General features: G+C 37.2%; 1 protein-coding gene across 1 annotated transcript in view; it reads left to right on the top strand.

Moving 5' to 3' along the window:
- The first annotated feature begins 65 nt into the window (after positions 1-65).
- Positions 66-21150, top strand: part of LOC140144997 (uncharacterized) — a 42869-nt gene continuing 21784 nt past the window's right edge. Inside the window, exons 1-6 of the mRNA XM_072166790.1 lie at positions 66-128; positions 2076-2109; positions 2213-2235; positions 3768-3801; positions 6571-6631; positions 13688-13761. Coding sequence (XP_072022891.1) covers positions 66-128; positions 2076-2109; positions 2213-2235; positions 3768-3801; positions 6571-6631; positions 13688-13761 — 289 coding nt within the window. The remainder of the gene's footprint in view (positions 129-2075; positions 2110-2212; positions 2236-3767; positions 3802-6570; positions 6632-13687; positions 13762-21150) is intronic.

The raw sequence follows: 21150 nt of genomic DNA, 5'->3' as shown, positions 1-21150 counted from the left end.
AGACACACAGTGTAGTATTCGCAATTGGGATCAAACCAGTTGATTAAGTTTTCTACAAACCCATCATGCGTGTATTTGTATCTTTGCTGTTAGCTTGCCTTGCCATTGGGGCATATGGAGCTGCATTGGTAAGATTAATATTACTCAATGGTTTTTGTTTGAATCTTTGATTGTTAGCGGTTTTCAAAATGTTTTGGATTGTTTTGGGTGCAAATACAACAGTACATTGATGTTAAGTTACTGTTGGCCTGTGTAGTTGTTACTATACATGTATAGCATTTAAAGACCTTTTCAACGATTTACTCATTAATAAAATCGTAAAAGTCGTAAAAATTATTATTTTTCTTTGCAGCATTGATGAGCTATAATAGCCTGCTAGTGGTTAGTCCAAAAGCCGTGTATTAAAGTCAAAATAGGACTGTAATAAATGTAATATCTCTATTTAAGTAGAGAAATTAGCTACATGTATTTGAATGGGGTGTCAGGTGTAGGCTTGTTTTACATTTCAACCATTATTATACAAGGTTGCGATAACATAATGTTATGTGCTTAAGTTGTTGTTTACACATTTCATTTATAGAATTATAATTACAGTTACATTTAAATATGTCACTACCTAGGGTGATTTCTTATTTAAACTCATGTAATGCAATGTTCTTCCTTAGTCTGGATACCTTTCTCTAGTCAGTAATTTAGATATTGTATCTCTAAATGTAATAATGAGAAGTATATAACAGTTAAGATTTTCAGAAAGGATGATGCAAGAAATCTAACTAGCATAACACATTCCTTAGTTTTTTTAAGTCTTTTACTTTGCTGTTTCATAGTTTTCTAGTGCTAATGTTTCAGTTTCAATGGTCTAGTGTAAAGCCACGATTTCTCCGTGTTACAAAATTTAAATTCCGTGTTACAAATTGGATTCCGTGATTTGCTGCTTCCACTATAAAGTGTATTTTGTCTTACTTTTTACCGTAGTATGGCCAGAAGACTGCAGACGACAAGTTACAAATGTTCTTCTAAAATTAAAACATTTCAGAATTGTACATTGTCATGGCCATATTTGGAATCAGCATGAAAAATGCATTAACATGAGTACAAACATGCCCAGTCTTTAATCAGTTGTTCTTAAATGTTTTGAGAAAATATCTCAGAACGTTTTATGTCAATGCCTATAATGGCCAGCATGCAGAGCATTAACAAATAATCTAGATTATCAGGCTCTCCTGTTATGAAAGGTTAAGAAAATATCATTAGATTTATAAAATTTACTTCGAGAACTGTTATATATAAAATGTGAAAAATATCAAATTTTAATAATTTGTCATAAAATTTGTATTATATCGTGAATTTCAAAAAGTGAAAATTATTTTCAGAAAGACATTCTTCGTATTCAGAATGCAATTCGATATGTCTGATGTGCTCTCATGTCCCACAAAAATACCGTCAAAACGCTCATTGCAGATCCCTTAATTATATCACACATACAAAAGGACACCGACATTGATGACGCTTACCTGTCAATTGAGGGCACAAAGACAATATCAATGTCGTCGCGCACCAAACTGAATATCTCTTTGCTTGCTTCACCCGTAGCTTCATACAGTTGACCCTCGCCTCAGGTGCTCTATCAGGTCGCACGACCTTGCCGTGAACATTCCAAGGTCCTACTTGGTCTTCCATAGACGATCATTTCTGCCATACTATGCAGGCATTTGAAATGATCTGCCAGAACATGTAGCTTCAAATCATAATTTGAAGAGCTTCAAGCTTGAGGTTAATAGCTATCTAGGCGCCAACCCATCAGCGTACCTAATTAGATAACTGCAGTTAATGCCTAGATTAGCCTCTGAAGTGTGAGAGGATTTTTTGGCTATAGGACATAGCGCATGATAAATATCAAATATTTTTCCTTATTAACCTAATTTGTATATATCTTGGCGAGAACAATCTACATTAAAATAATGATGATGATTATGATGTTGATGCGATGATAATGATGATGACGATTAATATTTCTTTTCGTAGTTAATTATGTCATTTTAATCAGCATTTTTGCTTGGTTTACATTTTTACAGGATCTCCTTGAGAATAGAAGTGAAGGTGGCGCAGGTAATATTGGCGGCTTTATTTATTACTATTTCATTTGACATTGATTACTCTGTTGTTAATTGATTAGAGCTATTAAAACTTATTTTAATATTTTCTTTTTCAGGTGATGAAGAAAAGAGGGACATGGTAAGACAATCAATTATATAGCCCCAAACACTGCTTTACGAAGTATGGAGTACAATGATTTTCCAACAAGAATCCAGGAATTCGATACCCAGCTCGAAAAATCGTGCCTGACTCGCAAATATCTACGTCTAGTTTTAGGCTGATTAGGGTTCTGCGCCCATAGAGAGCTGCGTCCATGAATGATTATTAATAATTAATGACGTCATGCTTTGATTCTTAGTCATATTGCAATGCTTTCTGATCCGTGCCGAAATACCCTAGAAAACAGTTAAGGGATGGGGTATGAACGTTTGGACAGTATTTATTGTGGGACATTAGAGCACATCAGACATATCAAAATTACATTCAAAATACGAAGAATGTCCTTCTGATATCAAATAATTTTGATTTTTTGAAATTCGCAATGTAATACACATTTTATGACAAATGTTTAAAAATAATTGACATTTTTGATATTTAACAATACTCGAAGTAAACTTTATCAATCTAATGATTTATACTTAAAGTGTACGTAGGTGGGATAAAAAGCCGACGATCAATTGAAAAGTTTGACCTTTCGTATTGAAGATATGGATTTTTTTTCCAAAAACACCCAAAAAAATAGGTCTTTTGGGAAAAAAAAATCCATATCTTCAATATGAAAGGTAAACAATTTCAATTGATCGTCGGCTTTTCCGCCCAGCTACATACACTTTAAGAAAATATCATTAGATTTGTAAAATTTACTTCGAGAACTGTTATATATCAAAAATGTGAAAAATATCAAATTTGAATAACTTGTCATAAAATTTGTATTATATCATCAATTTCAAAAAATGAAAATTATTTTCAGAAAGACATTCTTCGTATTCAGAATGCAATTCGATATGTCTGATGTGCTCTCATGTCCCACAAAAATACCGTCAAAACGCTCATTCCAGATCCCTTAATTATATAACAAATACAAAAGGACACCGACATTGATGACGCTTACCTGTCAATTGAGGGCACAAAGACAATAGCAATGTCGTCGCGCACCAAACTGAATATCTCTATGCTTGCTTCACCCATAGCTTCATACAGTTGACCCTCGCCTCAGGTGCCTATCAGGTCGCTCGACCTTGCCGTGAACATTCCAAGGTCCTACTTGGTCTTCCATAGAAGATCATTTTTTCCATACTATGCAGGCATTTGAAATGATCTGCAGGACATGTAGCTTCAAATCATAATTTGAAGAGCTTCAAGCTTGAGTTTAATAGCTATCTAGGCGCCAACCCGTCAGCGTACCTAATTAGATAACTGTTGTTAATGCATAGATTAGCCTCTGAAATGTGAGAGGATTTGTTGGCTATGTGGCATAGCGCATGATAAATATCAAAGATTTTTCCTTATTAACCTAATTTGTATATATCTTGGCGAGAACAATCTACATTAAAATAATGATGATGATTATGATGTTGATGCGGTGGTAATGATGATGACGATTAATATCTCTTTTCGTAGTTAATTAAGTCATTTTAATCAGCATTTTCGCGTGGTTTACATTTTTACAGGATCTCCTTGAGAATAGAAGTGAAGGTGGCGCAGGTAATATTGGCGGCTTTATTTATTACTATTTCATTTCATTTTTCACATTTCATCTATTTTTCATCAATTATTTTACATGTAATTGGGAATGGCTTTTTTAGTGAATTGGTAAATTAAGCTGACATACAAAAAGTGGCCAAGTTAGCTGGTCATACTACATTAGCGTGTCACTACACTCTTATCTAAGAAGTTAAGATTGCGCTGTTTAAGAAAAATAGTTTACGATTTTAAACAATATCTGTTTAAAGGCACACATGTTCTTTTAAACAACTTGGTTTAACAGGTTTAGATAGAAAAGTTTAAGATCCGTTAACTTTTCAAAAGTTAAAGCCTTTAAGCGTTCGTTACGGAAAAATCCCACTTGTTTAAAGGGACATTTACAGAGTTTGTGGGCATGGTAAACAGACATTTTTAGAATGTTAATATTTTGATCTCAGTATGTGGTGTAATCAACTTGAAATAACAAATGAAAATTGCAACAACATTTATTTTGACAAAACAGCATGATTTGTGAAAGTTATGGATTTCTCATCAAAATACCCCGTTTACATTGGGCAAAAGTCGTTTCTAGTTTGTAGGCCTACTATATATGGTCGGTCATTATACATTTTTTTTTCAAACATTGAAACTTAAAAATATACCAGAACATGCTGAATGGCTCTTTAAGACTGTAATTAACGATACATCTCGCGCCGCGGAATTTAACCAATTATTGTTTAAAACGACAAAGGCAAATAGTGGACACACGTGTATGCTGGTCGTGCCGCGTACTGCCTCCTGAAACTTAATTCAAATAGATAGGTTTGAGTCAATCAGCTTGCACCAAACTCGAGATTAATTTGATAAGTTATTCATAGACATCGTTGAGACATAAAGGATGGGTATTTATGGGTTTATGGTTAAATACCACTAATAGGCGTGGGCGATACATTGAAATACGACGAGTAACTATTTGTTTTCATGGCATTCGAAAAGACTGCATTAAAATCGCTGAAATTGATCAAGTTATATAGCCAAAAAAGTACTTTTTAGAGTTTGATGCTTCAAAATGGTACATTTTCTCTCATTATATGACATTTTTGTTGTAATAGTACCAAAATTCATACGCACGGCTTCGGTTTTAGTAAATATTCGCCCTACCATATTGTAACTTTCAGCTTCGAGGGCGCACTGTCATTTTAAGGTGTTTACGGTTCAGTGCGTTAAAACAAGAAAAGTCTCAGGTCAACCTATGTTGAATTTTTGATCATTTGTCATCTAAATCATATAGTTTCACCTGATATTAGTGGCATTGAACTGTGAGAGTTGTGAATATGAGAAAATTCCACCCGAAATTAGCCATTTTCCCATTGAAACCCGTGTAATTCATAATTAGTGGTATTTAACCTATAGAAACACTGAATTCTATGGATCTGATATTCGTCATGGAGACTTTTCTAGCTATTTTGTGCTTACATTTCTCAATATTTAACTGTATTTGCCCTGGCAAGAAAACGTGCATCTTCTTCGACTACTAAGGTATGTTTTTAGAACCCGTTGAGGTAGTAACGGGTTGAGGGGGGGGGGGGGGCTTGTGGCATTAGTATTGGGTTTACGGCTGGTTTCTGTGATTTCAGGGCTTCTAAATTCAACAACCTTCGCTTGCCTGCGTATACATATAGAAAGCTTAATGATGATGATGATCATAATAGACATGCCACTTCGTTAATTAGACCCACATTCACATTTTGTTGGTGAATTCCTTGCCCTAAATATCGTACATAGGCCTATACGTGTAAATACAATATAGGCCTAGGCTAGGCATTTTGCTTAAGCTTTATGGCGCATGTAAGGCCTATATAGTCACGTGTAAAATAAAACCTAGTCTTTGTGTACATCGTTGTCTATGGGCCTCTACACTGTAGAGGCCCATGGCATCCTGTATGACCTCACTCTATCCTAACTCAAGCCGGAGCCCTAACTTGATCTTTAACTCTATTTTAAACCCATATCTAATCCTCGGACCTAGCCGTATCTCTATCCCTCTCCACGAGCCTAGCCCTATAAAAACCCTATTCCTACCATGCAATCTTACACGTGTAACCTTACACGTTTATCTTACGCGTTTTTTGGACCACTTGGCCATTCATATTATAATGCATGCGAGAGAAAAAGGTTTACAAGATTTTATTTTTTTTACTCGTTGCCTGGCTACATAGCGGGTTGAACTGATAAAAAAGAAACGAAAACAAATACTTTATGCATGAATTGTATTCTGGAACGAATCTCACAGTTGACCAAGATCTGATGACTTCAAATCTATCATGAATTATGTTTCAGTATAAAATAAAAGAAATTGACCCATTTATAAAGCAATTATTGTTTAAGACGAGCGTATTTTAAACAATAAACGTTTAAAATCTTTAAACAATTAGTGGGATAAAGTCTTAAACGTGCAATTGTTTAAAGCGTTAAAGCAGTTATTGGGTTAAGATTTAAGCAATAATTTATATAAGATTTTAAACAGTGGCAAAGTTTAAGGTTTTTAACCAATTATTAAAAGAGACGGCCACGTAAACAACGGTTGTGTAAGATTGGTTAAGGATTTCTATATCGCGAAGATAAGAGTGTAGCAACTGGACTGTAAATTAAAATTATTTTGGAAGAGAAAGCGAAGATGACGGATTTAATAATTTATAAACGTCGCCATGCCAGGTGCAATTGAAATTTTGATAAAAGTGAAGATTAAAGCTAAAGATAAGTGAAGATATTGAATAACTTTGTCAACAGGACCTAATGCATATCGTGCATGTGACGAACCAGGCGCCACTGAGATATTCAATATCACATGGTAAGTTAACCATATCCATTTATCTATTTTATCTTCTGTCAATCTGCTTCTTCTCCAACCAAAAATGGGATTTCTTCATCTAAGAATAACATATCATAGTGACGCCACCTGAACATATGCATCGACATCAGCCAGTGTCTATGGGGTGTTCTGAGATTTGGGATCAGTGGTCACTAAGGGGGTCATTTCCGGTCTGAAATTAAAAAAAAATCAAATTCTGTCTTAACTACATATTATTGTAATTCCATTTGCACATAAGCATTTTGATTAGTCAATATCTATCTGGTGTTAACACATTTGGGGTCAAATGTCATTAAAGGGTTAATTCCGGTCCGTAGTATCCATAGGGTGTTCACGGATTTGGGGTCAAAATTTATTAAGGGATCACTTCTGGTCTAAAAGTAAATAATTTCAACAATTTTATTAGCCAAGGAAAACATACCACAGTTACGGTATATTCACACATGAATTGTTGTTACAAAGAGTAAATGTGACATTTTTAAATTTGGGGCCAGAGGTCAAGGGGTTACTTCCAGTCTAAAACCAGATACCGTCAACAATTTTTATTAGCCAGAAAAAAACATAGCAGAGAACCAGTATTAGGGAGGGGTTGGTCCAAGAGATAGCAAGAATTTCTTTGACAAAAATGACTAGGTGTCTTGTTATAATAGTTGGATTGAACATCCCATGGGACATCTGAAAAGTGAAGTCTTGAGAGTCGTGAGCGGTGGAGCGTGACATCAGAGGTCATTGACATCAAATTTGACCCGTGTTCCTGTATAATTCGTTTTATGCCTGTCATTTATTAACTACAGCCTCGATTTACATATTTTTGGTGTATAATGAAAGATATTAAAATTATCTATCTAACAAAACTAATATCAATGAGATTTAGCAATTTTTCGACCCTAATTTTGAGCCAAACCTCAAATTTTAGCATTTTTACATATATTTTGCAAATTGACCTGACATAAAACTTATAATTTCCTGAAAAGTGTGGGTGTATTACTCAAACATTCTTACTCAAAAACTGACCCGTTATGTTCACTTGTTATGTTCACAAAAAGATTACCAAAACAATGTGTGTGGGTAAAGTCGTTTTTGGGCAAGAACATTTAAAGTGCAATGACCTCTTAAATTTACTAAATTTCCTATGTAAGAGGTTTTCTGCACATATGTGACTGGACACGGCGAATCAGCCGTAAAGTCGGCCCGGTCAATTTTGTTTTATTTCGTGTTTAGAAAATATATACCATAAGCTTTAAAATGGGATATCATTTGACTTCAAACGATATCCAAAAGCGGGGCTATGATTTGTTGAACTCTGTTCCTTCGACATGTGTCTCTTTTTCTACATTTCTGGTAATAAATATCCAACAGTGATAATTGGCGGTCATTTCAAATCATCCCCAAGTCAACGAGGTTCAGAAATATCCTCTCATTGTTCATTGTTGATTATACATACCTAGACAAAATGCAATGCTTTGTTATCTACCACTTGAACATGATTTAGCCAAAGCAAACAAAGACAAGACCTATTCTATAGAAATAGGTAGCTTATTATCCTCTTCAGCAGTAGTATTATTGATTGATTTTAACAGCGTTTGATAAGATACTTGTCGCAACGAATTGATACACCTATGAATACGACCTTCACATACATTTAACACTTTAACTCAGAATACAATTTGCCGAGTTTACGGCTGATTCGCCGCGTCCACTCACATATGTGACCCATCACATCGAAACACGGCAGTTGTCATCAAAAATGAACTTGTAGGTTTCTTTACCAGACTAAAGGACTGCTTTTAAGCTTTAAAATGACACCTCTTCCATTGATGTTGTACATGTATGTAGAATGGTGATTTTATGTGACAAATAGAATTTTAAATCCTTATTATTGTCTTTATTTTGCGGGACACATTTTCTTTATTATCTTTAGATGTGGGTTTCCGACAACTGCCGTGTTTCGGTGTGATGGGTCACATATAGACTGTGGGCTCTAGGGGGATTTATGGAGGCAGGTATTTTTGGGACCCTAATGCATTGAGGTTTTGAAATCCGCTTGGCGCTTTTTTTTTTCAAAATGGCCGCCATAATCACAAAAATCACAATCACTTGGTCACTGAAGCTCCTAACAGCATAATTCTGATGTATACACCTATGTTTTCAGGGTCAAGGATTCCAACAGTATCACGTTCAATGGCAAAAGGATCTAAATTTCCAAGATGGCTGCCAAAACTTCAAAATGACTGACACTGAAAATTAAAATTGCCTATATCTCCGTTCTTGAAGCGCCTAGAAGCATGGCTTTAATGTCTGTACCTATGTTTTCAGTGTCAAGGTATCCATTATAAATATCCCTGGATCAATAATTGCAAGATGGCGACATAAATTTTAAAATGACTCTCTGAGGAAAACCCAATTATTGCCGATTTATTAATTTCTGAGATTCATGTGAGGCTGATTTTTCGGATGGATACCCTTGAAAGTGTATACCTTGGTACCCTTGGTTTATGGTCAATAAATCAAACCAATTTCAAAATCTCCTCAGAGAAAAGGGTGTCGGTGTTCATGTTGCTATTCCCAATAACAGTTACATCTCTTAAATTGACAGTTTCATAGCCCTCTTCTTTTTCCTCCTCTCCGTCTTCGCGGTCTTTAGGTTCCTCTTCCTGCACCAGTATGTCTATCAACACCTGTAGCATTAAGTTATTCTCAGTCATGGTACACCAGCTTCCCATCCTCAATATCCCAGCCTTGGGTTGTGGTATATCCCAGCATTGGTTGTCATATCCCAGCATTGGTTGTCATATCCTAGCATTGGGTTGTGGAATATTTGGATCAGCCTGATCTGCCATGTACCAGATGAGCAATATGAAGTTAATTCATCAAAACCAATACCAGCAGTAGATAGCTAACCCAGTACAATCAGCAATTGGTAGCTAATTCATCATCACCAATAGCAGGTGTAGATAGCTACCTTACCATCAATGGACAATTGAAAGCTTCTTTTTCAACACCAATCAGCAATATGTATCTACTTCATCAACACCAATATCAGCAGTAGATGGCTAACCCAGCACCACTCAGCAATTGTAAGCTACTTCATCAACATCAATATCAGCTCAGCAGTAGATAGCTAACCCAGCACCAATCAGCAATTATTGCAAGCTACTTCATCAACATCAATATCAGCAGTAGATGGCTATCCCAGCAATTATCACCAATTGGAAGCTACTTCATCAACAACAATATCAGCAGTACGTTTGTAAAGGTTGTCATTTATCCAGGTATAATTAAATAAAATTAGATTCTTTAAACTATTCAACTGGACTCACGGTTTTGAGAGGCAACGGCTTCCCACCTTATCCTAGGTGCATCTTCTGGCCGTCTGTTGGTCTGTTGGCAATTGGTCACTGACCAGTTGCGGGATGGTGTTACCAGAGGCCTTAAATTTAGAGCAAACTTCTTTGGAATGTTCTTGATAACGGTATTGTAGGCCCCGCCAAATTGTGACGCAGGCCGCCTCCCTGTTGCGCTGAAGAACATTACCATCCCATACGTGTCAAATCTGTTAGAAAAACTTTGTAGGATCGTCAACCACTTTGAGACAAAAGCTGGTTCACCCAAAAGACAGGCCACCCAAAGACAAGCAGAGCAATATTGTCTATGCCAATGAACGCAAGGTCAACAGTTGCCAGGACTTGTACATCGGAGAAACAAAACAGACCTTGGCAAAGCATATGTACCAGTACAGACGTGCCAGCACCAGTTGTGGGGACTCTGCAGTGTATACGCATTTGGACAGCACGAATCAAACCTTCGACAACAAGTGCCTGAACAAGGACGTTGTGATTTTAGACAGGGAGCGCAGGTGGTACGAAAGGGGAGTCAAGGAAGCGAGCAAGAAAGTGTCAATAAAGAACAGCCTTCACTCAACAGGAGAGGCGGCCTGCGTCACAATTTGGCGGGGGCTACAATTTCGTTATCAAGAACATTCCAAAGAAATGTTGCTCTAAATCTACGGCCTCTAGCAACACCATCCCGCAACTGGTCAGTGCCAATCAGCAATATGTCTTCATCAAAACGGATATCAGCAGTTGAAAGCTAGCTTAGCAACAATCAGCAATTGCATGCTACTTCATCAACACCAATATCAGTAGTGGATAGCTAGCTTAGAGCCAATGAGCAATAATGCTGAAAGCTACTTCATCAACAACAATCAGCAATTGGAAGCTACTTCATCAACACAAATATCAACAGTATATAGCTAGCAGCAATCAGCAATATGAAGCTACTTATTCAAGAACAATATCAGCATTAGATGGCTACATTAGAGCCAATGAACAATTGAAAGCTTATTTATCAACACCAATATCAGCAGTATTATAGGTAGCTACCTTAGCGCAAATGAATAATTGAAAGCTACTTCATCAACACAATCAGCAAAACTAAGCTACTTCATCAACACCAATATCAGCAGTACATGGCTAACACAGCAACAAGCAGCAATTGGTAGCTACTTCTTCAACACCAATATTAGCAGTAGATGGCTACCTTAGCGCCAATGAACATTTACTTCAATTGAAAGCTGCTTCATCAACACCAATCAGCAATAGGAAGTTACTTCATCAACGCCAATATCAACAGTAGATAGCTAAACCTAGCAACAATCAGTAATTGCCAATTGTAAATACCAGCAGTAGATATATACCCCAGTACCAATCATCAATTGGTAGCTACTTTATCAACACCAATATCTGAATACCTTAACAACAACCAGCAATTGGGAGCTACTGCATCAACACCAGTATCACCAGTACAGTAAACCCAGCACCAATCAGCAACTGGGAGCTACGTCATCAAGCTACTCTTAGCTATCGTTTCATTTTTTTTTTCGTCTGAAGAATCTCCTGTAATTAATCCTTTTACAAATAGAGTAACTGAATATGATTGGATTAGTTGTTGATCTTGGAGTTGGGACATCAACTGTTCAGTGCCCAAGTGAATAAATGCAATAGCTGTCATGTGTAGCTGCCATGTGTATATGAATACAATATACATTATTGCCAAATGTTCACATGACAGCTATTGCACTTACCCACTTGTGGCACTGAGCAGCGACATGTTTATCAGGAGTAGTAGTACTACTTAGGCTTTGATACTTCTTGTGTTTAGGTAGTAGACATGTCGTTGATTATTTATTGTGTCATTAGTGATGCCATTTTGAAAAAGCGCCCTCACCGCCTCACCCACCGCTGGCCAATGTGAAGGCAAGCGGATTTCAAAACCTCAATGTATTGGCTGGAATCCTTGATCCCGACAACACGGCATATGCATCAGAGACATGCTCCTTAGAGCTTCAACGACTGAGATATAGGCAACATTGATTTAAATGGCAGCCATTTTAAAATTCAGTGGCAGCCATCTTGGAACTTTGTGTCCTGTGCTGTTCTTAGTAATTTTATTGGACTCCTTGACCCTGCAAACATGGGTATAGACTTCAAAAGTATGCTTGCAGAAGCTTCAAGGACTGAGATATTAGGCAACCTTGTACTTCAGAGGGTATGTACATGGGGGTTAGAACCCATGTTGATAGCAGCAAAAGAGGTAAAGAATAAAAGGATAATGTTTAGCCGCTACCTCCAAAATAAAGAAAACAACATGTAGCGCACACAAGTTCCAGACATGGCCAATTTTCCGCGCTAACGCGTATCGTGTATACGCACTTCCAACCTGCGTTCGCGTACGCTCATGGCAAAGTGTGGATTCATCACGGATTAACAACGGTTGGCTCCTGTACAACAGTTTTGGAAGAGTTGTTGAAATCTGAATAAACATAATATGTAGACAAAAAAAAAAAAAAAACAGCAACGGAACAGCAACAACATCCCAAAAAGCACATCTTTATTTGACATTTTATTATCAATAGCTAAATACTAAAAACCTGTTTAACATCAAAGTGGGGATAACTAGTCTGACTTCTAATTTTGTATTCATGTGCAAAACCAAGAAATCAAAGTATCTGCTATAATATCAAATTAACTTATAATTTTAAAGTAGTTTTCATAGATGACTGGCAATGAATACTTGTTGTATGGATAAACAAATAAATGAAGATTATAGAAACAAAGGATAATGATGTATCCTTTACACCCACATAATGTTTTTGAGGCAGTACAAAACTAAATAATGGGTAAGGAGCACTGAAACCACCAATTTTTACTTCCAAGAACACATTTGTTGGGTGTAAAGGATAAGCAGCAGTTTTTATTTCTATTATTTTACCCAAATATAGTGCGAATGAAAGAGGAAATTTCACTTTTTGGCCCAAATATTGAAGTTAATTACATCAATGTAAATCGCGTGTAGTGACAAATCGTTATGATTATAACACACAAGAAGCAAGAAGCAAAAATTTGGACAAACTCTCAGTTAACCCATTTTGACATAAAACGTCCGTTGCAGCTGAGTACCAAGCAGTACCTAAAAAGTGGCACTAGAAAAGTACCCAGACGAGAGCGTAAATATCACGCGTAGTGGCTTGTGTAAGCCAACGTAGTGTTATCGGAAATCACGATGAATTTCTCGCTCTGCTGTCCCAACAAATGGAAAAATGTGGCACTCTTGATTTTAGTTGAAATGCGAAATCAATTTAAAGGTCAATGCATGTTTGTAAGTTCTAACTCTGTAATACTTAATTTGTGCGAGAACATTTTTACATTTTGAAGTTATTTCGTTAATGATCGGAAGTAACCTCTATGACCTTTGACCCCAAATCGGAATTCATCGTGTGTGCAATAGCTAAGGTCAATGCATGTTTCTAAGTCCTAACACTGTGCTACTTAATTTGTGCGAAAAGTAGCATTTTGAAGGTATTTCGTAAATGACCGAAAGTGACCCCAAATGACCTTTAATCCCAAATCCGAAGGTCAATGCATGCGTTAAAGTCCCAACTCTGTGCTATGGAATGTGTGGAAGGATTATCATTGTATAAGCTTAAATCACGTTTTGTCTCCTGCTACGTAAAAGTAAATAAATATTTGTTTTCAGTGAACTCATATGTACGACAAATGATGGTGATAGTTATTATTGGCAACCATGCGACGGATGCCCGCGGAATCCTGGTAAGTAAGATAGGTAAAGAAACCTTATTTTCTTGGAAATCTAAAATCGATCACGCACTTTTTTATATGGAATTTCCTAAAATAGACAACCACCCACGTTTACATAGATCTGTATTTGACAATGAGTTGTTTTACCTATTCGTATCTAACCTCATTCAAGTCTGTTGCCCTGCCGAGCATCTCAACTGTATATTGTATTGATGTTGGTTTCGGTCTAAACCAATGAAAAGAAATAACTTGCGCTTCAAGAAACAGAAACGATTACGACTAGGTTGATCTCCACATAGGACGGTTAATTACATTCTCGAGCTAGTCAATAGTACTAACCGGCCAGACATTAGAAGTAACAATAGGCTATTGTATTCCAATTGAAATCCAAGGAAGACATGGCCTTTACCGTTCACAACGAGGGATTGTATTTTTTAAATGGAGACAACCATTCAGGTAAACCCACTTGAAATTCACACTCCCTATGTTGAAGATGAAGATCATGGCTCAGTCCATATGGGGGTGTATGGATTTCAACTGGAGTAGCCCAATAGGGGACTGGGAAACTGACACTGGGAGTATTGTTATGAAATACGAAACGATTAAACGCCCCAATGCAAATGTCTCATTTGCTGCGTTAACATTGTGCTGTCGATGTATAACACAGCGTAGATCAATCATACACACTCGTACTGTGAAAACACATCACATTCTTCCCGTTAATGCAGTACAAGGCGTTCCAAACACAAGAAGGTGTTATTTTATCCGCGTGTGCTGCAAGTTACAAATGTAAAACTGGCAGGCCCAATGAAAATGATGCCGTGCAAACTGTTATTCTTAGGCTGCGATCACATAGAAGTATACGGTATTTGGTATTCGCTATACGATATACGCTCATTCGATCAGGCTGAGTTCACATAGGAGTATACTAGTTCATGTGAACTCAGCCTGATCGAATGAGCGTATTTCGTATAGCAAATAGCGAATACCGTATACAGTATACTTCTATGTGATCGCAGCCTTATACAGCTAGCTTGAAGAGATCTCCCATTCACTAGGTCGTAAAAGTTGTAATTGTAATTAGTAAAGTTTCTGTAATCCATTCCCTCATTTCAAATCTTTAGTTTGGGTTTCTCTTTTGTTCAGAAACCAAAAATCAAGGGATTAAAATGTAGAGCAGATCTGGTCTGCAATCATAAAACTATTATGCTGGGAGGACACAGTAAAGGGTATATAACCAGAAGTATACAATAGCCTATTGTGCTAACATAATTATTATCATGATTGATATCGGATATCTATCCCCGCGGACGACAGTTGATGCTCTCTGTCGAAGGTGGCATATTACACTCCGAGTTCTAGGCCTAGAAATCATATACATGCGCGTATGTTGAAGGATGGGTTTGGGTTTTGGCTTTGTTTGTTTGTATGAAACATAAACGATGCATGGAGATTATTTGATTATGAATTAGTTTATTATCCCCGGTAAGCACAACCCATACCTCTTTAAGAAGGGGCTCCCCTCCCCCACCTATATAACCACCTCTTCCCTAAGTGTCTCCTTCTCCCCACTCCTCCGCTACATTCGATATATCCTCTATCTCGAGCTCTCCTACCCCTTCTCTTTTCACTTTCAATGCTCTCTCCCATCTGTTTCTCTTTCTCCCTGCCCTTACCCCCTTACCTCCTACTCACAATCCCCTCCACACACACCCCCCACACATCACACACACCCCTTCTCCCTCTATCTTCTACTTGTTTTTTTTTTTTGAATCGATTTTGTTTCTAACACTTCTACAGTTACAATAGTCGCCCTTTTGTAATGTCGAATGCATATATTTCGATGGTCTATATATCTTCACAGCTAAAATAGCCCTGGCTTATTCGATTTTGTAAACCACGTCTTTCAATATAGATTGCCATGCTCGATTTCTCTCCTCGTGAATATTGCACTGCGAAATTTAAACATTTCTTTTGTATGTATTAGTGCAGTGTACATCACCACCGACTCCCCCAATGAACATCTTCTTCGGCAACACCTACTTGAATCAATGGACTTGTTACATGTTAAATATCCGGACATTAGTTTTGCCATCTTAGGTGATTTCAATAGAATGAACATTAATCTGATAACAAGATCGTACAATCTAAAACAAATTATAAATTTTCCTACTCGTGAACAAGCTATACTTGACTTGATTATGACTGACTTTAGTAAATTTTATTCAGATCCATTACCTATGTCACCTGTGGGTAAGAGTGACCACATATGCATTGCTTGGAAACCCAATCCTTCCATCACTCGCAAGCATAAAAATGCTGTCAGAGTTGTTCGCACATTTAAAGATCCCCAATTCAGGGAGTTTGGCACCTGGATTCAAGATCAAAACTGGTCTAATGTGTTTGAAGCCAATAATACGCAGGAAAAGGTGGATGCCTTTTATGAACATCTTAACAGTGCAATGGAGTCATTCTTCCCACATGTCGCAGTAAAGAACCATGATAATGATAAAATGTGGATTACCCCCCGAATTAAAAAAATTGATTCGGGAACGCCAAGCAGCCTTTCTGGCTGAAGACAAAACTCAATGGTGTCAACTTCGCAATAAAGTTCAACGTGAAATTGCTAAAGCTAAAATCAACTATCACGCTAACTCTGTCAGGAATTTACAACATAAGGACCCAAGTAAATGGCACCAACAAATTAAAGTCATGACTAATGATACAAAGTCTGAGCACAACATATATGTCCCCGGTATTCAGAATTCTGATCATGTCAGTATTGGTAACAGCATCAATGAATTGTTGTTCCAACATCAATCCTCTGGATAACACAAAGCTTCCCTCTTATTTACCTGCTTAAAACTCACCACCTCAATAACCTTGGGACGTGTATGCTGAGCTCAGCAAGGTAAATCGGAGTAAAGCATGTGGGCCGGATGGCTTCCCTCCAAGGTTGGTTAAAGAATTTGCCTATGAGCTAAGTGTTCCCTTAACAGAGGTTTTGAACACCTCCCACATTGAGGGAGTAGTCCCTTCTCAATGGAAGAAGGCCATTGTAGTTCCAATGCCAAAAACAAACCCGCCAAGCATTGAGAAGCTACGTCCTGTCTCGCTTACTGACTGCTTTGCAAAAAATTGGGGAGGGTTTTATATCCAAGTGGGTTTTAGAAGATGTAAGTCATAAAATTGACCACCAACAATTGGTAATGTCAAAGGTGTGTCAACCTCACATTATTTAATTAGCATGCTTCACTTTCTTCATCAAGGCGCTGACAAGGCCAGCAACGTTGGCACAGTGATACTCACGGATTTCTCAAAAGCATTTGACTTGATCGACCATACTCTGCTTATGGAGAAATTTATCCATATGGGGTTCCGTGAGTCTATTGTGCCATGGTTGTCTGACTTTGTCAGCAACAGACAACAGTGTGTTCGTTATAAACATGTTCTTTCTGATTACAAAACTGTAAATGGAGGTCTCCCACAAGGTACAATACTAGGCCCAATAGGCTTTCAGATTATAATCAATGATGCTGTATCAAGTAGTGTGCCCAAAACAAAATGTTGGAAATATTTTGACGATTTAACAATTGTTGAGAACTGTATCCATCCCCAATCCAGCCAAATTCAAGATGTTTTGGATGAATTCAGTGAATGGTCTGCCAATAATAATATGAAACTTAACCCTTTGAAATGTCAAGCCCTGCAGGTCTGCTTTAAGAGGAATCCACCCAATAATGTTATCAACATCAATCACATTCCTCTCAACTTTGTTTCTGAGGCAAAAATGTTGGGTATTTGGATGCAGGACAACCTCAAATGGGATAGAAACATTGCTGAAATTGTGTCCAAAACCAATCGTCGGTTGAATATGCTTAGGATTTTAAAAAGGTTTGGTTTTAATACCCAGGAATTGAATTCAGTTTACAAAGGATATGTACGACCATTACTTGAATACGCGGATGTAGTATGGCATTCCTCACTCACCACAACTCAAGATCATACTTTGCAGCAGCTGCAAAAAAGAGCTTGCAAAATAGTTCTGGGAAAATTGTATGATAGTTATGATAACGCTCTTAATCTGTGCCAGCTAGACTCTCTAGCTGATAGGAGGGAGGACCTTTGTCGTAAGTTGGCCGAAGGGCTTTCTGCTTCTATTCGAACAAAAGATCTCATCCCTCCTACCAGACTGGAGAGTCATGGCAGGGTCCTTCGCAATGCAAATCAAATCTCTCAACTTTATGCAAGGACCGATCGTTTCAAAAACAGCGCTATTCCATACTTGATCAATTTATTGAATAACTAAATGCCCTGAACTGTTTTGCATATTCTGACTTTTTAAGTATGGAAATATTGAGGCAATTTTAGCCTTTTAATGGTGTGTATTTATTATGTTTTTGAATGATGTCTTGAATAAGTGCAATATTTTATTTTCTATCAACAGCAGTTGCTGTATTTTTCCTTGTTAATATTCATACTGTATTTTTTAATGTTTAATTGTTTTTAATATTGTAAACCACTTGTAATTTGGCCTGAGGGCCACGATTTGTGTGTGAATAAAATATACTATACTATACTATACTAGATAAAGGGTGAGAAACAGACCATTATCAGAAATAATGGGCGTGTTGTTCATGACTGGTGAGATGTTAGTTGGTTTGAGGTTGAGACCCCGATAGGGGTCGAAACCTCAAACCAACTAACATTGAACCATTCATGAACAACACGCCCATTATTTCTGGTAATGGTTTGTTTTGAACCGTTTATCTTACATATACGTTGAGCAAAATTAAATTGTTTGCACCAAAATATGTAGATATAATAGCTTTTAAGAAAAGAAATTAAATGGCAACATTTACTTTCTTGAATTAAAAACAAAAAACACCTCATCAGACGCCAGAATTATCAAATCAATACAGAATTGATCTCAATTGACATCATCTGTATTTCAAGTGGATTGGTAGGTTATTCACTTGCATAGTTAATCCGCTGGAGTGTATTCACCCTGTATGTTTAATGAATAATGCAAATGACAAAGAGTTGTCAACGTTTGGACTACGATCTGTTTCAACACCATGAAATGTATATCTTAGACAAATTTGATTAACCAGATATTTGAAAAATATAGTAACGCAGTGTTCATTGGTACTCCCCGTTATGGGTAGGTCACAGCAGGAAAAGTGAGTTGCAACCCCAGCCTCTTGACTTGTAATCAGGGCTACGACACTGACTCATTTGCATAGCAAAATGGCCCGTCTTCTCCGCAGCCAATTTGGTTTCGCTCCATCGAAATCAAACTGGCCACGGAGGAGACTACCCTCCTTCGTATTTGTTCATTTATGTATGGAGAGCCATTCTTGGAGTCTATAATGACTTAGGCTACGCTCTCAGCTAGAGTCCGACGATGCATTGTACTAGAAATAACTTTTCTGTAAATTCGCTATAGAGCCAACCGGGAACACGTATTCATTTTGAAAATATAGCATTAAAATTAGTATCACCCTTGTGGACCCCGTGAAGTGGAAAGCCTTAATTCTTTCATTAAAAAGAAATGAAAATTAAAACTCGAACCAACGATATTGACATTAGCAGTCTGATGCTCTACCATTGAGCTATGACAGCATGTAGTGATGAGGGTCGAGTTTTTAGCTTATACAGTGTTTGTCTGTGATAATGCCGCCTCGTGAAAGAAATAAATATAAAATCTCAATTTTTAATTTAAATTTATTTGATAATTTTCTAACCTATATTTTCTTTAGAGCAGGGACAAATATTTCCCCTTTTATCCAATTTGACCGCTAAATAAGAATCTATATACTTCTTTTATTACTAATTTAATTCCGCGATTTGTTCCATTAAGCAATATCAAAGATTAATGTCAAGCATCTCACAACAGATATTTAGTTGCCTTAGTGGGTTTGCACAGTGCTTTTTAACCGGGAGGTACCGAGATCGATTCCCACCTCTGCCTGCAATTTTTTTAAAGACTGGGAAATAATAACCTGACATTCGCCGCTGACATTCGTACTGCAGAAGCGGAGTTATAACTTTTTAAAATTTGCTCCTTCCGTAAAAGGGTACATTATTTTGGCACTTTTTCTTTTTTTTCCACATTGCTGGTATTAAATATCAAATGGTCATAATTGGCGGTCACTTCAAATCATCGCCAACTGAACGAGGTTCAGGAAAATTACGTCCTCTCATTGTCAATTGTTGGTTAGCCCACCACTTGAACAGGATTTAGCCAAAGCAAACAAAGACTTAAGCTTTTTACTAATGCTATACATAAGTATAAGCTTATTATTCTCTTCAACAATAGGATTAAAGATTGGTGCTTGACTGGAATTACGTGCTAGTGTCATTGGTTATTGTTTTTCCACATTGCTGGTATTAAATATCAAATGGTCATAATTGGCGGTCACTTCAAATCATCGCCAACTGAACGAGGTTCAGGAAAATTACGTCCTCTCATTGTCAATTGTTGGTTAGCCCACCACTTGAACAGGATTTAGCCAAAGCAAACAAAGACTTAAGCTTTTTACTAATGCTATACATAAGTATAAGCTTATTATTCTCTTCAACAATAGGATTAAAGATTGGTGCTTGACTGGAATTACGTGCTAGTGTCATTGGTTATTGTTAAAAGGCAATAAGGTGTGTAATTGCAATATATCCTCTGAATAGGAAAGACTCCCTACATCGAACCATGGATGCTAAAGGTTCGCAATACTGTTATTAGCTGTTATTTAGGGGAAGGTATCTTCCAACCCCAATTTCAAATGAGTGCTTACACTTTTCACTTGCAAGCCACCAAAATTCGTGATCTTTTAGCGTTGGAAAAGAAACCACGTGAAAAGAGTGCCCTCTCAAGAATATCAACTCTCTGCTTGTAATGAGTACCGCGGGTTAGTTGCCAAGCTCCCCTGGTTGGGTAGTATCCCGAGGGTTCTTGCCTAGTAGCTAATTTGCATGGACCGTTGAGCGTTTTTGGGTTGGGCAAGGATAAAGACTAGGGTGATTCACAAAAAATGAAATTGGTATTTTTCAACGGAACACCTCCTCATTTTGGTAATAAAATTATACCTGCAAAATATGAAAAAAAATTCAAAAAAGTTTAGGGGGTGCTACCGGTCAATGAACTTTTGTACACAAAGTCAATGGGATTTTTTGTCAAAAATTTTTAAACGCTTATTTCAGGGCCTAAAAAGTCTACCAGGCTTGCAAAACTGAAGTAAATGTTCAATGATATACCTAACTTTGTGAAAACATGGGTGTTTACCAAATTAAAGTTCATAATTGACTGTAATAATAAAAAATGTTTCAAAAGTGACAGAGGGAATGTAGCTCAAGAAAAGAATACCCTGGGATATCCCCTGGAATCTCACCAGGCACCCCAAA

This window comes from Amphiura filiformis, unplaced genomic scaffold, assembly GCF_039555335.1.
Source record: "Amphiura filiformis unplaced genomic scaffold, Afil_fr2py scaffold_111, whole genome shotgun sequence".
In the NCBI taxonomy this organism is placed as follows: Eukaryota; Metazoa; Echinodermata; class Ophiuroidea; order Amphilepidida; family Amphiuridae; genus Amphiura; species Amphiura filiformis.
The sequence above is the reverse complement of the archived record's forward strand: the minus strand, read 5'-3'. Positions and strand labels throughout refer to the sequence as shown.